Here is a 19,700-nt window from a genome sequence, read left to right on the forward strand (position 1 = left end):
TCATGAGTTCAGTTGTGGTGAGGACACATGACCAGACTCACAGTATCCTTACACCTCAGCACTGCACACAGCCCCCCGAAAGTCAAATATGACACAAGTGACTAACGTGCAGAGTCACCAAGTAACATACGTAAGTGCTAAAATCACAAATGGACCAGGCAACAGCTAAAAATGTTGTCCCCAGTGTGGTGTGGATGTTCAAACTGAAGTGATATTACAAACTGTTTTAGTGCCAAACAGATTATTCCACCATTACTGTTTTCTTAGAAAAGATCAGTTTAATTTCAGTTTAACTTTAGAAAATGTGGATACAATGCATCTGCTTTTTGATATTTGAAACCATGATCTGTAACCATGTTGTGGTTACACAATATGGCTTAAACAGCCGTTTTTACAATTCACTGACATGAATATAAATGTGAAAACCCTTCACAGACTACAGACAGGATGATTCAAATGTATTTCACAGAGCAGAGAAACCTTTAAGATTATTAAAAGGTGCGGCTAAGACATTATATTTTGATATTTAGATCCAGAACTGGGTCACTCCTTTGCAGCCACACCTACTGAATGCAAAACTGCTGTCCACTAGCACCGTTTCCCCCGTGACCCTGTCAAACCGAGTGTGCGTTTGAGTGTGTGAATAATGTATGTGTGTGAACCACAGGGAGAGAAACGGGGAGGAGAAATGTAGGGCACGGTGATGCTGAGACGCAGAATACACAAACACAACCACCCACTCTACCACCCACAAACACACACACACACACACACACACACCAATTTGTGGAGAACAAACTGTACCTTCTGCATAATCAAATAATGTGTGACACAAATAAAATGCATAGGCTCACACACACAAACACAAACACACATCAGACTACCATCTGTACCATCTGTGTCATCAAATATTATGATAACCCAAACACACATTCTCACACACATACCTCAAACCAAAGGCACAAACTCAATTCAAAGGTGAGTGCGTCTCTCTGCAGTTATCTGTGACTCAACTCTGCCTCCTAGTGGTAGATTTCACACATTGCAGAAACCACGAACTACCACTGCTGTGCTGCACTTAGAGCTTTGTTTTGAAAGGCATCACGTCATATATACTTGATTCCTATGTTTCATCCTCAAACATGCACATTGTATTGAAGCCAAATGTACATAAAACACAAATCGCACTTTAAACAGGAGATTTTGGTGATGCCTCTGTCAGATTACTGCTGGAACAAAACACAGGCTAAGAGGTACAGTAAACGAGCCAGTCAGATCCTATGGCAGGTGGTGGATTGGAGTCTCCAAAGCCAACAGTGAAGTACGTTTTAATGAGGAGAGGAACTGCAGGATAAGCTTAAAGGATGTAATGTAAGTAATCTGGGTTTGAGTTAATAGTTTAACAAGATACAAATATAATTACACACTGGCAAACACTATCAAAATGTTTTTAGATTAGAGATGGTAAAATGATATCCAGATAGACGTGGCATCAAAAAAAGTTGGTACGTTTTCAAGGCCAAAAGCTATCAAAAGAAACAGTCTGATGTGTAAACAAAGAACTTGATATATTTGTATATTGAGGGTTATATCACTGACCTGTGCATGGAAGATGGAAAGGGACTTTGCTGTGTGTAGCGGGATGAGGACCCGAACCAGGAACTGCTTATGTTCGGCCTTCAGAGGCAGAGCGAAGCCATTAATGATGCTGGAGGAGAGACGAGACGAGAGCACAGTTAGAGTTACAGTCACAGTCTGTGGAGCCTGAACTCCATTGTTTTCTGTCATGTTTGTCTTTCTTGCAAAAACACCGTGTTTTTCACTCCTGTCACACTGTCTGTCTTTCAGATATAACATGTCAAAAACATGAGACATGATTATGTGAGTTTTAAGTCAATTATAGCTGCATCTACTTTCATTATCAAATAATCTTTCAGTATTTCTTTTTGGTTGATCAAGTAAACCCTTAAAATGCTATGAATTATTTAAAGAAGTGTAAAAAAAAAAAAAAAAAAATTGCTCATCACCCTGAAGGTTACATAATCAACTCGCTTGTTTTTGTTACAACCAACAGTCCAAACTCAAAAGATCAAAAAGATCAATTAGGAAAATATAAAACAGAGAAGAGAAACAAATCCTCTCATTTGAGAAGCTGAAAAAAATGAATGTTTCCAATTTTTAATTATAGTAATTAGCAAAATGGTTGTTGATAAATTAGTGGCCAGTCAACCGATCGATTAATCAACAGACAGTTTTATCACATGATCCAGATCAGCTGTTTGACGATCAAATATGAGAATACAACATGATCACAGGGTACTGTAAGCCTATTGTAACTTTGATTAATTTAATTTGGACTAACAATGTAATCCTCTGTGGTGAAGGTTGTATTTAAATCTAAAGAGAGCAGCAAAACTGACATTTATTTACATCACATTATTACGCCAAACTCTGCCAGTTCACATCTGCATCTGTCTGCGTGATGAAGTCTATTTCTGTACTGAGTCCATTTCCAAGTGACTGGACAAATGCGTGGTCTGCGCTGCTCACTACTCCACTGACACACTGGTAGTTCGGCCTGCACATAGAAAAGGATGAGCGACGGAAGAGTGGGAACTAAACTTGGAAAGTGTGACACTTATTCAGCAGCGCTCTGAGCTGATTGTCAGTTTTATATTAGTGTCTGTGCAACAGAGTCTACCTGTCTGAGACATGACTGCCTGTCTCTGTCTGCCTCCGTTCTCTAAAAGCATCTCTGTCTGTTTATTCCTTCAATAATATCTCACTCCTGCTGTTCCTCTAATCTGTCTTTCTGCCTCCCTCTCACAATTTTTCTGAATACCTCTGTCTTCTCCCTCTTTCTGTGCAACGCATCCTCCCTCGCCCATCTCTCTCTCTCCTTCTCTCCCTGTGTGGGAGGAGCTATAAATACCTCTGTTACCACCAACATGAATACAAACCTCTCTCTCTCCTCTCCTGCTCTCCCTCCTCCCTCTTTCCTCCACTTCTGACTCACTGAGTGTTCACTTACTCATCCTCCCTCCATCTCTCATCCCTCTTTCCTCACCTTGCATTCATCCTCTCCTCTACCTTCCTCCCTTTTTACTCCATCAACCTCTCAATTCTCAAACCTCAAAAGTCACCGTCCCTTTTTGATCATTAGCAGGTGAGATGGTAATTATGGGTAACAAGAAAAGTTTCTGTTTTCATCCTTTAAGTTGGGAAAACAAGCAAACCGCAGTCTCTTGACTTTCTTCTCTGTTTAACATAAACACAGGTTATTTAAAGGCATTTCTGTCTGATTAATACTTTGCTTCTTGCTTGTTCGGTTACGTTGCTGCACTTTGCTGACCTCCACAAACATAATCCTGTTATCATTACATAGCTGTCACTGTCTGTGTGGGCTCAGAAGTCATTATGCTAAAAAGAAAATCAAACATCAGAGCTGCAACATGATATAGTGGAAACACTTGAAGAGAATTAACACGCAAAGTTATCTCTGTTATTGTAAACCATCGATAACGTTCTCAAGACTGTCGCTAACCATCAGCTTTGTGCACGTCTACATAAAGGAGCTAATGAATATTGAGTTAACATCCCTCATTTTGTCAACTTCTCGGTCAGACTGAGCAACAAGCACAACGTCCTCGAGATAAAAGCAAACCCAGATAGCGAAATGAAACTTCGAAAACGAAGCCACGTCCCAACTCTGGCCCATATACTTCCACATCTGGGCAAATTCCAGCTGCTATCCTCTGGTGTTGGCTGACAGCCAGAAGATTTCCTATGTGTGCACAAGCATTGGTCCAGATGTGGAGGTCTGACCAGCATGCTGGATATGGGACAGAACTGGGGACCAGAAGAAACACAAGCATGTGGCCCAAGTATAGACCAGATGTATCTTGCTATCTGGAAATATTCACTGCTTTCTTTCTGACAGAGAGTGCAATAATCACTCAGACACAGAAACCAACCTTTTCTTTTATGTAGCTTAACTAAGCTAGCAGCTCTGGATGTTCTCTTGAAATATCACTCAGCGTGATAGCAAAGTGTTAGCAGCAGCTAGCTGGTTAACTCAGAGTTTTCTCTGTGGTGTTTTTTATTCTATCAGTGTTTCTCAGAATAAGTCAATAACTAAAGAGCGAATTGACTGACAGGTTGTTTTATCTTTGTGGTCGCTCTCGACAACAGGAGTCTTTTAACAATGCTAGCAATGATACAGCAAGCTCACGAGCCAACCTGGCTAGTGAGCCTCTACGTGCACGTCTCAGTCCAATAAGATATACAAGATAGCTTTAGAGGTGTTGGTAGGTTTTCCCAAAATGTTCCGATATCCCTTCACTTTGCATGTGGACTGAGTGAGGAAAACAAACTAGATAAAATCACCTTGTTTATACCCAGCCTCCATTTTCTCTCCACCCCTCTTTCTTTTTATTACCATCATCTCTCCCTTCTTGTTCTCATTGATTTGTGTGTGAGCTCAGGCAGAGAGCAAGACGTGTTTATCGGTTTGACTTCCTGCCTTGATTTCTCTTCATTTCTATCTTCCTCACATTTCTCTTACTGACCGCAGAGACAAGAAAACTACACAAACCTCTGAGTCATCTCTCATTTATGTCTTTAACCCACCTCTTGTTTCTGTCTCTATTTTCCTGCCACCACCCCTCGCCCACTCAGCCTTTACTCATTCCCTCCCCTCCTCATCTTTCAGTTCTCACTCCAATGGACTCTACACAGGTGTCTTCACTTGATAAGAATAAGGGAGCGATGATGATGAATGGAAAATGAAAATAAATACATAGTGGTTATGCTTTCCTCGCCGTTTTTCATAGTTGTTTAATTCACTTTGTTTCTTGCTGTCTCATGAATAAGAGCAGCTGGCCACGTACAGATGCCGTCCGTGTGTGTGAGCCTGTGAGTGCCTGTTATTCAATTTTACTGTAAATGCATTCGTCAGGCCATGATTCGCTACAAAATGTGTGTGTGAGTACAGACCTGCCGAGGATTTCCAGCAGCTCTGCGACTCCGTTGAAGTGCTCAGTTTCATATATGAACCTGCAGATCAGAAACAACACACACATGCAAAGAGTGACTCGCAATGACACATCAGTCGATCAAGCAGCAGTTTCTAGTTGAACAATGGTAAAAACAATTAAAAGGAGGATGGTAAATTTAGAAAAAGTAAAACACATTCTTTGCATAAAATGGCTCCGTGCTTAAAATGTCCTGATATTCCTGTCTTTCCTAACAATCCCTGTGTCATCTCTGTGATGCTATCACGTAGGAGGCAAATGAAAGAAAAAGAAGCACAATATGAGCTAATGAAATATGCTTGCCTTGCAGCTGTCAGATGGCACAAACAATTATACTAAAAGCAGTTAACTGAAGCAGAAACGGAGCTTGTTGCAGCATCGCAGCTCTGCCGTGCTTGAATTATATTGCAAACGCAACAAAAGACAACAATTCAGCGGCACTTGGTGAAGGGAAGAGATGAAACGCGACTGTACATCACAGCACTTTTGCTAGCATTTGATGAGATTTGTGTCACTACACAGAGATTCAGCTCTCAGCATTGACGCAGGATAAAGATATAAGGCTGTCAGAGCAAATGTGCACAGTCATGGTTGTTCATTACTGTTGTTCATTACTGTCCATGCCCGCAGAACACTGCGTCTTCTTAGCCAAACTACCCATTTTTACATGCAACGTGTACTATTTGGTGTTTCTCAACGCTACATTTTCCATTGACCCTTGCGCTTCCTGCTGCTTGTTTCTTTTTTTCACCAGAAAGTAACTTCAAGTACCAGGAACTAAAACTTAGAAACTAAAATTGAGGAACTGTTACAGAAACGAAAAGTTCCTTCAGGGCACCCCTTTTCTTATTTCTACTATGTCTGAGGCCCTGCAAAGATTATGTAAGTGTGAAGAGCTACTTTGGAAAAGTTGGAAGTTTGGAAATTAGCTCCTCACCAAACCTCAGTAGCCAGTGATAACCACTGTTTTAAACATGTGAATTTTGTGTTGTTCAGTCTTTATGAAGAAAAAACAGCACAGAGGCAGTTTTCCTCCCTGTTAAGAGTCTTTGTTTGTTGACTAATGTTTAATCTTAAAATGAATGTTAAATTGCTGTAAGTTGCACCATTAAATCCTGAGCATTGCACGGGTAAACTGCAGCCTGTTACCTGAGGAAGATGTTGTTGATCTGTTTGCGGATGTAGGCTCGGAGGCCCAGTAGTTTTCCATAGACACGGTGCAGGATGGTCTTTAGGTACTCCCTCTCCCTGGGGTCCTCACTGTCAAACAGCTCCAGGAGCTACACACAAATAAGATAATTACAGACACAAATACAGTGTGTTTGTACAGTGCGTCTGCACTTGTGACTGCATTCATTCGCTAACCTCCACCTCACTTTAACACCCAGCTCCAAACCCCAGACTAATTTTAACATCTGAATAAACTCTTGAGTATTTTTCTCATTTCTCTTGTGATCATTTTATCATCATAGAAATATATTTTTACTGCCCTGACAGCAAAATTAATATTACATTAACTGCTTTATCCTCATAATTTCTATAACAAGAACTGTGACATCTTTGAGTCAATTTTTTATGCGTGCCCCCAAACCGAGATACCAAAACTTAAAAGCACTTTAAGAGTACAACTAGGTGTGTTTCAAAGAAGAACTAATTTATTTATATCTTCCCATTTATCTGGATTTTAGAAACAACTTAGAGCTTTGAATTTGACAAACAGCATTTTTTTTTTCCAGGAGGGGAAGGAGAGAGGATTACCTGCAAGACAAACTTCTGGTCGACATAGCGTTTGGCCATGGAGGGCTGGAAGTCTGGGCTCTCCAGGAAACGCAGAAAAAACTCATACACGAGCTAACAGAGGTGAAAACAGCAAAAGGTTAAATGTCATTTAGTGTCTGTGGGGTTGTCTTAAACAAACACTGAATTCTGAAAAATACAACTATAGTATAGGCTTTCTATTTGCTTTGTACACATAACTTCGCCTCATTTTTACACTACGGTTTTCGTACAGATTAAACTAATGAGATGAGATGAAACCGATTAAATAACAAGCTTTAGAGGGGGTTACTTTTTTTTTTTTACCTCTAGTGAGAACCAGGCTGGCTGTTTCCCCATGATTTCCCCAGTCTTAAGGCTAGGCTAAGCTAACAGGCTGCATGCTGTGGCTTCATACTGACCACACAGATGTGACAGCGATATCAATCTGCTCATGTAACTCTCTACAAGAGGTCCGACAAGTGTATTTTTCAAAATGGTGAAATATTTTTTTAAAACTGCTCTGGGCCCTGTGGTATGAGTCATTCATGCCTGCTACAAATAGCAGCAAGAGGTTACTTAGTGGAAAAATCTGAGCTTTAGAAACCAGAAATCTTCAGCACCTTACTGTGTGTTTCAGTTTACAGACAGTGACGCTAAAGATACCAACTGAGTGAGAAAGGGAATTGATTTTGTTTCATGACACCGTGTGGACATTACATTTGAGTTTGTGTTTTGACTCATCTCTTCCTGAAGGTGCACAAGTGACTGTACACGGCACCCAACTGTTGTCTGGGAAAGTCTGATCAAGAGTTCGTGTTTGCTTCGCTCCATGTTGTGATTCGGGCAGATGAAACATTGCGTTTTTCCTAGAATCTTGCTTCAACCAGCTGCTTTCACCGATGCAAATGACCTCAGGCTCAGGTACTGTGGGTTTATGTGCAGATAAATGCTGAACGCTGCATTAAAAGCAACACCTGGTGGGAGCTGTGTGCATTATAGCATTGTCCGCCCTCCATAATGTAATATATAACATATAGCTGAGCCCATTTTTCATGGTACTTACTGACACTGCATTGTGTTTTGCTTAAATAACAAAGCAAATGCATCACAATAAGTCCAGTTTTTGGGAGAAAAATACCAAAGTCAGCACATTTTGCTAAACATATCCTTTTCAAGAGCAACTGTCCTTTTCTCCCTTTACCTCAGTAGATTATGTAAATTTGGTCATAAGTTCATCACAACACGATTTTGTGTATATGTGATGTACCTGCAGATGCGGCCAGGACGCTTCCAGTGTCGGCTCATCTTCCTCAGGGTCAAACTCTGGATTCTCGCTGGGTGGGAGAGTCCGGAAGATATTTACCGAGATCTGGAAAACCACAAAGGAGGAGGAGGAGGGAAGGAAAGTAATGGGAACAGGGGGAAGAAAAATACAGAGTGGAAAAGATGAAAATGTGCGGGGGGTGTTAGGAGGGAAATGGATACAGGAAGGGGATAAAATAAAAGCAGGTCAGAGAGAAAAGTGAAGTGAAAAGGGAAGGGTGTAGAGGTGGAGAGAGACATTAGAACATATCATCCTGCTAATCTAAGGCCCTACACTATAGGGGAAGTTGGATAGTGCTATCAGCTGAATCAAGTTAATAAAGTAGGTTTGTTAGGTGGCAGTATTGCACTACTACAGCAGATGATAACTGTCCAATCAAGAGAAGAAACAGTTGCGTCAGGAAAACACATAATTTTGAAACTGTGGTCGTCACTAACTGTTTTTGGTTTTTGTGCTGTCATAGACAGTTCCGGTCTCGTCGGCCATGTTTGATGCTGCTCACAGGCTGTGTTATAAGAACAGCTGATAAGTCATGCAGCCTGACTGCTCAAAACGTCATGATTTATTCAGCTAATGCATTTCCACTGTTTAAACTATATGGCGAAAAGCAAACGTGGTAAATCTCAATGCCCCCGTTTATTCAGCAGCATTTCCTCCACATCTCATACGTCTGTATGAATTCAACTTCTCTCTGCAGGAGGATATGGGATCAGCTTACTCTGATTCACAAAGGTTTAAACCGTTCTGCAGCTCTTCCCTATACTAACCCATCCGTCTTATCATGTTTCCATCCTTCCCTCTCTTCCCCTCCCATTTTCCAGCCGGTCTCTCACCCTTTAGCCTTTCTTTCATTATTTTATGCACAATATTTCTTTTGTTTCTAATGTTCATTAAATTTCATGTTCAAATTAGAGGCTTTATGCTGCAGCTGCATTTTTGTTTTTAGCCATGCTAGCTAGCGATGGCAGTGTTAGCCTGTCTGTCGGCTGGTTGTTCCACCACTTGTGCACTACATGATAATGTGAAGGCACACGAAGCTAAAGTGGTGAACACGGTAAACAATGCACCCGCTAAACATCCGCATGTTAGCCCTGTCGTTGTGAGCATGTCAGCATGTTGATGTTAGCGTTTAGCTCAGAGCCCCGCAGTGTCAAAGTACAGCCTCACAGAACCGACACCATGGCCAGAAAAACACTCAGTCTTGTCTGAAAGAAAATTAGTTACTGTCATGTTTTGGTTGCTACGAATTATAGTCACTTTATAAACTCCATATATGGTGCACTCTTTATGGACTGACTTTATAACATGGTATAAACAGTGGTGCCTAACTTCCCCCTCTTTCCATCCCTTTTCTCTGTATTACATTCATCCTGTGGTGCTGCACTTCTGCATTTACAGTACTATCCACTAGTTTTATTACTGGTCACCTAATAACTTAAGCTTTTTTCAGCATGTGGTCACACATTAAACGAGACTCTCCTTCCTACCCCGTCCTCTGTCTTATCAGCATTTTCACATCCTCTGGGTATCATTGCTCCATAGCATAAGCTATATCCTCTGCTCGCTTCCTCTTCTTTTCTCAATCCCTCCTTCCTCTCCTCCTCCATATATCCTCTGGGATCTCTGGTACTCCCTGTTGGTGTCCATGCTTTCTGCCACACTCTCCACTGTCTTTCCTTTTCCATCCCTCTCTTTCTCACCATCTGTGCAGCCCGTTGCTTCTTAGCACCCTTTGCAAACACTCTTATCTCTCCTTTCTATCTATCCATCCCTATCTTCCTTTCTCTTCTTCTCTCCTCTTTCACCGCCTTTGTTTTTAGCCGCTGGTGACTCCATCACAGCTCCTCAGCTGTATACAACACCGTCTACTTTCTCCTCCTTCATCCCTCTTTCTCTCCTCCTCCAGGTGTTGCATTTAATAAGGATTGATTCACCTGTGGAAATGTACATCTGGCCTTCTATATTTCTTCCCCTTCCATCCATTTAGCTATTGATCCAGTTGCTCATGTGCCACCACTATTGTTTGTCACTGTCTGTGTTCAGATGTTCAGCTTTTTTTTTTTTTTTTTTTGGCGTCTGGATTCTTAGTATTTTCCCATTTGTCTTTCACCGGTCGCTCCAACCCCTCTCCTCCCCTCTCCTTCCCTCCTACCATCTTTATGGCCTCTGGGTAGAGAGGCTCTATGAGGACTCCTCTGCTAGTGGCCACGCTCTCCACCAGCTCATTGAGCGCTGCACGTTTGATCTCCTTCCCCTTCAGGTCAGCCACGCAGTCCAGGAAATCAAACAGCACGCAGCACTGCTGCAGCTTCTTACAGAACAGGTCGTGTAACTCTGCCACCGGGGCATCTGTATGATTGAGAGGGAGGAAGAAAGAAAGAGAGGGAGGGAGAGAGAGAAGAAGACAAGAAGGTTAAAGGGCAGAAAAATGTAATACAGCTCAGTCAAATCCAATGGCGTTCCTGGAAGGTGCTTTGTGTTTGGTAGTGAATCGTTTGACAAAGCCGGCGTGTGAGAAAGCAGGCTGGAGTATACAGAGACGTATTCTACAGGGTAATGAGGGAAAGAGAACAGACTATAACTCTACAAACACATTTGTAAACACCAACACACACAGGGGTGAGCATCCATACACACAGTCCACACACACAAGCCTTGCTCCAGAGGGCTGTGTTGTATCTCAGTCCTATTACCTGTCACATTCGTTCTCCAGACCTGTTTGTCACAATGAAACAACCTGCTGCCGGCAGTCAGATTAAAACCTTGTGCCTCTGAAAACTCCACTTTTCACCGATGTAGAGGAAGCAGCTGATACCCATGGATTACTGAACAAGTACGATGAGCTTTAAACTGATGCCACGAGCCTGAGGGGGTGTGAAACTCATCAGCTCAGCCTGTGAAGCATCATGCAAAAAAGATAAATGAAGCAAACACCATAATAGACAGTTACAGGTCTTGACAGCAGCCAAATGGAAAAGCTTGGTTCTTCTTCTGGGTAACCAGATGATTGATGAATCAGTAGCTAAATATAGCTGTGAAATGTTCAGATTTTAGATCCTTGTATGATTGAGATGTATGTGAGGTCAGAAACATATTATATAGTATATACTCTAGATTTAGATAGATGATATAAAAATACACAGAAAAAAAGCTTGGCCTCCCCATTGGCCATCATGTTGGTGTGTCCTGCACTGAAAGGTGCACAACACCCAACATTCAAAATACTTGACACATTCAGAGAGACCCAGTAATTTGAGAGCAAATAACACTGGAACCGTCCAGTGCCAGTGGAAAAACCTGATATTTAAACTGAAAAATAGCGACAATTGGCATGGCACTAATGGCTAAATCCAACCTACCTAACAAATTTACAGCAGGTAAAGATTCATTTAAATCGCTGCTTTGTCATATCTTTATAGCAGTGGAAATGTTCATAATAAACAGCTTTAAGGGAGAAACAGCTTTAGGTCTATATACATTTAACAGAAATGGACAGAGGGTTTTCAGATTATGCCGCTGTATGCTCACATTTTCAGTCAAAATTACTGGACTGCTGTAGAGGTGTACCTTCTCGCCTTATACAAATAATCTCCCTCTGTCCGAGCAAGACAATAGAGCTTTACCAAGAGGACACAATGGCTGCATGGAGGCAGTCTAGACTGACTGTGCAGTTGGAAGGAGGATGATCCAAGGCTCTCTCAAACACACACACATACACAAACATAGCAGGAGCGGATTAGATTTAACCCTTCTTAACCCCCAGGTGGGAGTCACAGGAGGGGTAAGGGGGGGGGCTGACTGGTGCTCCTCCAGCCCTAGACCCCCTCACCTCATGTGGGCACGACGGGACCATCTGCTGCCTTTGGCACAGAGCTGCACAACAAAAGACGAGGACTGCCCTTTGCTCGATGTGTCGAGGCACAAGACACACACTCTTTTGAGACCAGTGAAGGTGGCCTTTTCTTCTGTTAATTATTTCTTACTATACTTTCCACACTTTGGATGGTGATGTAGAATTTTTTTGACCAGTTCATGACATCACCTGCATTAACTTTTATTCACCTTCCTTTAAGCCCATTTTACATCCAGTTTTGACATCAGTGAGCCGGTGCACTGTACTGAGCGCTGAATATGCTCTTGAATTGCAGCCATTTCTCAGTGACTGTGTGATAGAAAAGTTTGCACAATTTTCTGACTAAAAAACAAGTGTGAAAAGTTGAAGAGGGTGAACTATTTCTCCTGACTTTACTGGGAGAATCATTGTGAGTCTAAAATGTGCAGAGCGACCACAAACGCCCTCTGTAATCATGTCTTCTGGCTGGTTGAGATAGCTGCAGCTTCAATCTTTTCATCCTCCTGACCCTTCATCACTCCTCCACCTCTTTTCCCCTTTCTATCATTTTTTACATTCTTTCTCCACCCCTCTATTTTCCATTTCCCTCCCTTGCTTTGCCCCCTTCTAAATCTACCCCTTCATATCCTTCCTATCTCTTCGTCCTCTCCTGGTTTCTCAAAGCCGCCCATTTTTCTCTGTCTTCGCCCTCCCTTCCTCTTGTTCTCCCTCTGTAGACAGACTGTGAAGGTGAAATCTAATCCATTTTTAATGGAGAGTAATTGTATGAAGATGTGCCGTGCTGGGACTGAGAAAGAAGAACAGAGCGAGGTGAAAAGAAAAAGGGAAAGATAAACTGCGTATGAGTGCTGTAGAGAAAGAGAGTGAGGTAGGAGGTGAGAAAAAGAGAGGGGAGATGAAGGGAGAGAAGGGACTCGGTGGGTCATGTGAGAGTAAGTGTGGGAGAATGAAGGGAGAGAAAATGAAAGACACAGATTCACATTATGAGACAGTAGAGAAGCCAAACTGAGGTAATACTGAGCGAAGTGAATTTCAGGTTTCCTTTTGACTGTGCTAATATTAGGTCAACGCAGGTCACCCCAGACTCATTCATTCAAAGCAGCTTCTAATATCGTGTCAGTGCAGTGATTAGAATATTAACTGAGATCTTAATCACAGCGGCTGAATTGTGATGACTGAGCTATTTTCATGTTTCTGACAATCCAGATTGGTGCTTTGAGTAACAGCCGAGCTGCAACCATAAAATTTAATATGCAACGTTATATGCATGTAGTTAAATTTTACGTCTCTTGAGGTTTAACATGGCACAGCATCACCAAAATCACATTACCACAATTATAAAAGCAGGTTAAAACAGTTACGCACAGCAGGCACACAAAACACAATGCAGCTTGAGAAAAGCAATTATACTTGTCATTTAATTGATTATAAACAGTAAGCTATCAATGCTAATTCAAAGTGGCAGGAGCTCTGTATTATTATCCTTATTGCCATTGCTCCCCAAGTGAGTATGTAAATAAACAAACTTCCAAAATGAACAACTGCAAAGAATAATTAATTAGCCTTAGTTATTTGTCTTTTGAAGCTGCTCATTTTTTCCTTTTAAAGCTGCACACATTTTTTAATTTAATATCTTTATTAACAATTAATCTAATTTAAGGGATCACTCTAAGAGACAAATTCACAGGGAATAACCACGTGACGCTGCAGGAACCGAGCTTTTTTAGCTTCTTTCAGCTAATTGTTTCGGTTTTATGGCTCTCAACTTAAATGTTTTAGCTCACTCAGCAATCTCACTTTTTGTTATACGAGTTTCATTATGTACAGTTTCATATTTACATCCTCTAAGTGGTTAAAAATATACAAATGCTTTAATTTACTGTACTTAATCACAAATTGTAAACTGTAAGTAAAACTTCAGTGTAACTAGGTAAACTAGACTTCTTAATAAGTGTATATAAGAAAGAAAGCAGTAATATCTTCACTCAAGCAATTTGTCATGTAGATGATATTGTGTAAAGATTCCTCTGAGGTGCATTTAAAAGTTAACAAAAAATATTTTCCTCACATAAGGCCAAAGATAACTCCAACCTGCATGTTAAGTTATGTCAGCCTTATTTGTACAGTTAAATATGACGGACATACAGTGTCTCTCCACAAACAGCTGAGGGTGCAATAGAAGGTGGAAGTGGGCAAAAAGCAAAGAAGCAATTACAAAAAAATGAAGAGTCCGACAGTGTGATTCCAATCCAGACACAACAAGACAAAAAAAAAAGATAAGTCCAACAAAATAGGGCTAATAAAACTACAAGAAGATCCTCACATTGTTTAAAGACCAAGGGCACACATGTCACAGATGCAGTTTAGAAAGCTTCTGACTGAATGACTTTAACTTTGATAAATACGTAAGTGGATCTGAGGAGTGCTGCATGATATCATTTGCTAATAGATAAGAAAACATTAAACGGGCAGATTTTTGCGGACTCTGGTGAGAAATTATTTTCTTTTCTTTCTTTTTTCTTTCTCAAAACCTCAAATAATTGAATTTGAAATGATTATAAAATGTTCAGTTTTCTAATGCTGTAACCCTTTTAAAATGTGTCCCAAATATATATTTTCTTTTTTTTTAATTATCAATAATAAAGAGTAAATAGTGCATCTGTTTGGGACCAACAGCCATAAATTAATATACATTTGCAGCAAGCCAGTGTATGTTTGTGACTATTTTCATTGTAATGAAGGGATATGTGATTTTAATAGTTTATTAACAACTGTGGGGCTCTAAGGCACAAACGTATAAACAATTAGACTTTTGATACATAGACAATGCCTGTTAATAGGGTAAATTCATTGTTTTGATCTTTTAGTTGGGATTTGTTGACCTTAAGAAAGATATAGACTGTCTCCAGACTCATCCTTTAAACAGACAGAAAAGGAAGAGAGAGAAGCAGATGGAAAAAAAAAACAACCTGAGCCACAGAGGGGGAGAAGACAGCATGTGACGTTGAAAAGATGCTAAGAGTGAGAGGAGAGCAGAGGGGTGGATGGATTCGGTAAAAGGAGCAGCAACATATACAACTGAGCAGTGCCAAGCAGCCTGCATCAAAACACAAACACACACACACACAGACACACACAGCTGCACAACTCTAAATATAGTCCTGCTGGAGAGAGACACGGAGAGGAGAGGAGGGAGAATCTGGGGAGGAAAGAGGAGGGAGGAGAGGGGAGCGGTATAGGGTTAAAAGATGACATCATGCCCCTCCATCACGAGGAACCTCCCTTCTTTTCCTCCCTTGCTCCCCTCTCCTCACTCCCTCCATCTTTTCCCTTCCTCTCCTCCACCCATCCATCTCTCCGAGGCTTTTTTTTTTTTTTTTTTTTTTAATGAGCAAGCATCGCTCTAGTCTTTAAATAACAGTTATTCTGTTTGGGGCCGAGTGTGTGACTGAGAGAGACAGAAAAAGAGGAGGACAGCTTCTGTTTCAGCTACCATCCAAGCCGCCTCTGCACCTCTGTCATTAAGCACACAATGATGCTCAATGCACAGATACAGTGACGCAGAGAGGAAGATGGGAAGGGAGGGGAAAGGGGAGAAAGAGGCAGAAAGGGATAGAGGCAGATAAAGAAGAGAAAGACACAGTTATAAATAGTAGAAGGAGCTACAGCAGCTATCAGAAGTGAGACGCCATGCGGTGTAAAAGTCAGGGCAGTATAAATATCACCTTAAGGGGTTTAAGTGACGGGCTGTGAGTCCATCTCTAAATAATCTAATCCTCCTGATAACACGCAATCCATCCACAACGTGACAAACTGTCTAGGAAACATGTACAACACATTCATCCATTACCCTGCTCATAAACAGCATGATTAGAAAGAGGAATGAGGAGGGATGTTATCATTTGTGATTGACTACATCCTCCTCCTGTCGCCCCTCTTCACATTTTCAAGAAGACTGAAGAGTAAACAGCAATTTACCTGCCGAGAAAGAACAGGACGAATCATCCCGCTGCTTTAAATTAGAGCAGGAAATTCTTGGAAGTAGTCGCTTGGTGATGGTACCGAGAATAGGTAATGAGACCAGCCAGGTATTAGCATATAACGTATAAATAGAGCTGTATGTTACTGATAATCAAGTCTATCCCGCTGACAGAAGTGGAGAGAAAACGAGCACATTTTTGGACAGGTCTGTGTTCTGTGCTGAGGATGTGATGTTTTATTCCGCTCAGTGAGCTTGTCTGTCTTTCAGCAGGAGATCTCACCAAATTATGAGCAGATTTTCCTGACATTTGCCGCACAGACTGGTCTCGGGCCAAGGAACAATTCATTATACCTTGATACTTATCCGGATATGGACATTTACACCTAACTTGTAAAAGTAACAAGAAGAGTAGAGCTGAACGATGATTTCAAATATTGTCAAAATCACAACATGATCAAGTAAAATATCCAAATCACAGGAGCTGCATTTTTTTTGATAAAGGTAAATATCACAACATAATGAAGCACAGATGTCCCGGCCTACAAACCATATTCTCCAGATGTAATGTGTAATTATTATCTTCTTTTTTTTTTCAGTGAAAGTGAAACATATCATTCCCACTAAAATTATATCTGTCAAAATAATCATAATATGCTTCTCTTTTTTTTGCAAATCGCTCAGCCGAAAAAAAGAGACTGGACTCCAAATTGCAGGGGATGTTTGCAAGGTCAAAATTAACTAAAAAATGAAAACGCAATGATATCTTTGGGTTCAGTTTTGATGGAAATGTATGTTTTTAAGCGAGTGACCATATCTTTCTTTCTCAGTAGCGGATGATAATAATAATGACACAGTTCTCCTCTAAAATGTTTAACCCTTTCAGAATTCAGAATTACGTCCATGGACGATGTTTTTATGGTTATTTTGTCACTGACAACAGCATATGACAACTACAGTGTGGTTACAGTTAGGTAAATATTCTGGTTGTGGTACATAAACAATGGTTACAGTATAATTAAAGCTGCATTTACCAATATTTTTATTATAACAATGGATTAAATGACTACAAGTAATGTGAGACAAGTGAAATTATCACATGAACCTGCAGTTCGCCTCAGCTCTGTGGAGCTTTTTGGCATCTTTCAGCTGATTGTTTTGGTTTTACAGTGCACAGCTTTGTTGTTGTTACACTACCTGCAAAGTCAGCAAACAGCTACTGAACATAGTGAAGTATTTAGTAGAGAAGATCAGTTGCATGTCTGTTGGAGTTGGTGCACACGAGTACACAGCTTGGTGAATATTGGTGCAGGGTCCAAATCAATTTCACTTCAGATTACAGGGGTGGTGTCCTCAGATTCAGTGGTGATGGGAGTCTGTGCTCACTGGCAGGCGTCTAGTTTTAAAAAAATGGGACAATTATCTTTTTCAGGCCAAAAACGCTGCTAAGAAATTCAGATTACCATAAAACAAGACATAATTATAGAGCCAGTCTCCAGAATTTTTGATGCTCCCTGTTGAGGATCTTTAGAGAGTTTTACTCCAAATTAAGATGTCTACCATCTGAAACATATAAACGATTGAAGTTAAGCTCATTAATGAATGACAGTGACACTGACAGCTGCTGTATCTGAAGACTTTTGCTGAAAAACACCACATTACTTGGCAGAATGTTTTTATAGGATGCACAGACAAAGGCTGTAAGCGGGGGCTAAATCATGGTAAAAGATTAAGTGGCACACTAAGCCCATCTTTAAATAATCCCACGTTACTAATTATACACATTTCCAAGACACAGCATAATGAACAGAGACCAGCTGGGCGTTACAGGCTGCGGTTCATATCTATTGTCTGGTTTTTTTTGTCGATTACTCTACCTATAATCAGCTGAATCACTATCAATAGATTTCCATTAGTATCAGACTATTTTATCTGAAGGTCCAAGGTCTCCTCGACCACGGGGTGCCTTTCAGGAAATTAAGATATTAAAATTGTCCTTCGAAAGCAATATTTGCTGTGTGAGCTGTAAACACATATCGCAGACAGTTAGTAAACAAATATGGGAGACGGTTATCCCAGCTGGAGTCACCCTCAACATTTGATTAGCAGCTTTGTACCCCTCACTTGTTGAATAATAATCTGTTGATTTGCTCTGCAGCGTATACATCAGTGCTTTCCACACTGCTGCTGCTGCTACGTGTCAAAATCAACAAAATGTGATAAGTACAGAAAAAAAATCTCGCATTTTCCTGATTAAGCATGTTTTTTTTAAGCTGGTTGTGATGTATTGCCACCAGGAAAGATGCACTGTCCAGCAAAATTCACTGTTTCCAATATTTTATCCAATCTACAACAAATCTTCCTGCAAAATTTCCATCGAGACTGATTCACCACACGTCACCTCTGCATGTCCAGTATTTGATTTTCTTTGTTTTCTCAGCTTTGCACTGCCTCAGAGCCACAAGAGCATATTTAATAGTGAACATCCACGAAGATGAAACGTGTGGTGATTCAATCAGAGAGCTTATTTGCCCAGGCTTCAGTGTATTCCTTGAAGAATCATCTCTTTCTTCTGTGACACAGCAGCGGCTGTGATTATTGCATCGCCGGCCGTTTCATTACACTCTCTCCTCTGCAATATCCTCTGTTTTGTTTTGTTTTTTTTGTTTCTTTTGTTTTTTTGTTTTTTTTTATCTCGCTGTCTCTCCTCCTCCCACTGCTCCTCCTCCACCTGTCAACTTAATGTTCAGTCATTTCCTCTTCCCTCATCCACTCAATTTCTTTCATCACCCGCCTCACTTTCTCCCCCACTCTCCCTCTTAATTGATCTGAGACAGTCATGGAGCAAAAACTACTCCATGCTTTCTGTAACCTAATACCAGGCCCATCCACCCAGCCTCTCCCTTACACACACACACACACACACACACACAGAGTCATTCAATCTCCTGCATACAATCTGTGTGAGGAGGTGACTGTTTTACAGTAAACAGCACATTTGAAACTGAGCCTGCTTTACATTCATTATTATATCATTATAATGTGGGCAAACACACATATGAGTAAAGCTCTTCTAAGGTTAAGTTAAATATTGCATTGACAATAAATCCTTTGTGACAAATTACAGCAGCTAAGGAAATGAAAGCAATGATATCTAAACAGGAAAATACACGTGAAGTACACCAGGGTCTCTGTCAGAAATAGTGTTAGTGTTAGTTAGTGTTAGTTTTTACCATGTGAATACCTATTTCTGCAGTGTTTCACTGTTGCTTTATACATTACACAACAATGTCTTTTGACATCATTTCCTGCTGTTCTGCAGGAGGAAGTTGTAGTTTTAAAGCAAGACGGTCTAACATGTGTCGACTGCAAAATCTAGGTGCAGTGTTGCTGTATGATGGACGTGGCTGGATTATTTTGTTGACCTGAAAGTTATTCTGTGCTAGTGCTACACTCACACCGTGTGTACCCCATAACCGTTACTTCTCATTGAAACTAACGACTCAATTATTTTTTTCTTCCTAAAATTCAAGTCTGGTCTTGCCAGAAAGAGGCACAGCAAAATTCATACTTTCATCTTAGTAAACGACGTGGCTCCACAAGCTCAGTGACCTAGTTTGCTCGCATTGTTAGCGCTGGTGAACTGATGTAGCCGCAGCTAACAGCTAACACACGAGCTAGCTAAGAACATTATGTCACTATAGCTCTCAAAGCTAAATAGATTGCTAACCTTTGAGGGATGAAATGGAGGAC

At 40.8% G+C, this 19,700-nt stretch overlaps 1 protein-coding gene across 2 annotated transcripts in view; it reads right to left on the reverse strand.

Annotated features, from left to right (window-relative positions):
• Positions 1-19,700, reverse strand: part of ppp2r5b (protein phosphatase 2, regulatory subunit B', beta) — a 40,261-nt gene that overhangs the window by 10,556 nt on the left and 10,005 nt on the right. For both annotated transcript variants that reach the window (XM_071477782.1, XM_071477783.1), the window contains exons 2-7: positions 10,268-10,464; positions 8,059-8,160; positions 6,792-6,884; positions 6,183-6,313; positions 4,996-5,055; positions 1,600-1,708 (exon numbers count right to left, since the gene is read on the reverse strand). In XM_071477782.1, coding sequence (XP_071333883.1) covers positions 1,600-1,708; positions 4,996-5,055; positions 6,183-6,313; positions 6,792-6,884; positions 8,059-8,160; positions 10,268-10,464 — 692 coding nt within the window. The remainder of the gene's footprint in view (positions 1-1,599; positions 1,709-4,995; positions 5,056-6,182; positions 6,314-6,791; positions 6,885-8,058; positions 8,161-10,267; positions 10,465-19,700) is intronic.

The sequence above is a fragment of the Trachinotus anak genome, unplaced genomic scaffold, assembly GCF_046630095.1.
Source record: "Trachinotus anak isolate AG129_WGS33_773 ecotype Australia unplaced genomic scaffold, CSIRO_AGI_Tana_v1 ptg000005l, whole genome shotgun sequence".
NCBI classification, from domain to species: domain Eukaryota; kingdom Metazoa; phylum Chordata; class Actinopteri; order Carangiformes; family Carangidae; genus Trachinotus; species Trachinotus anak.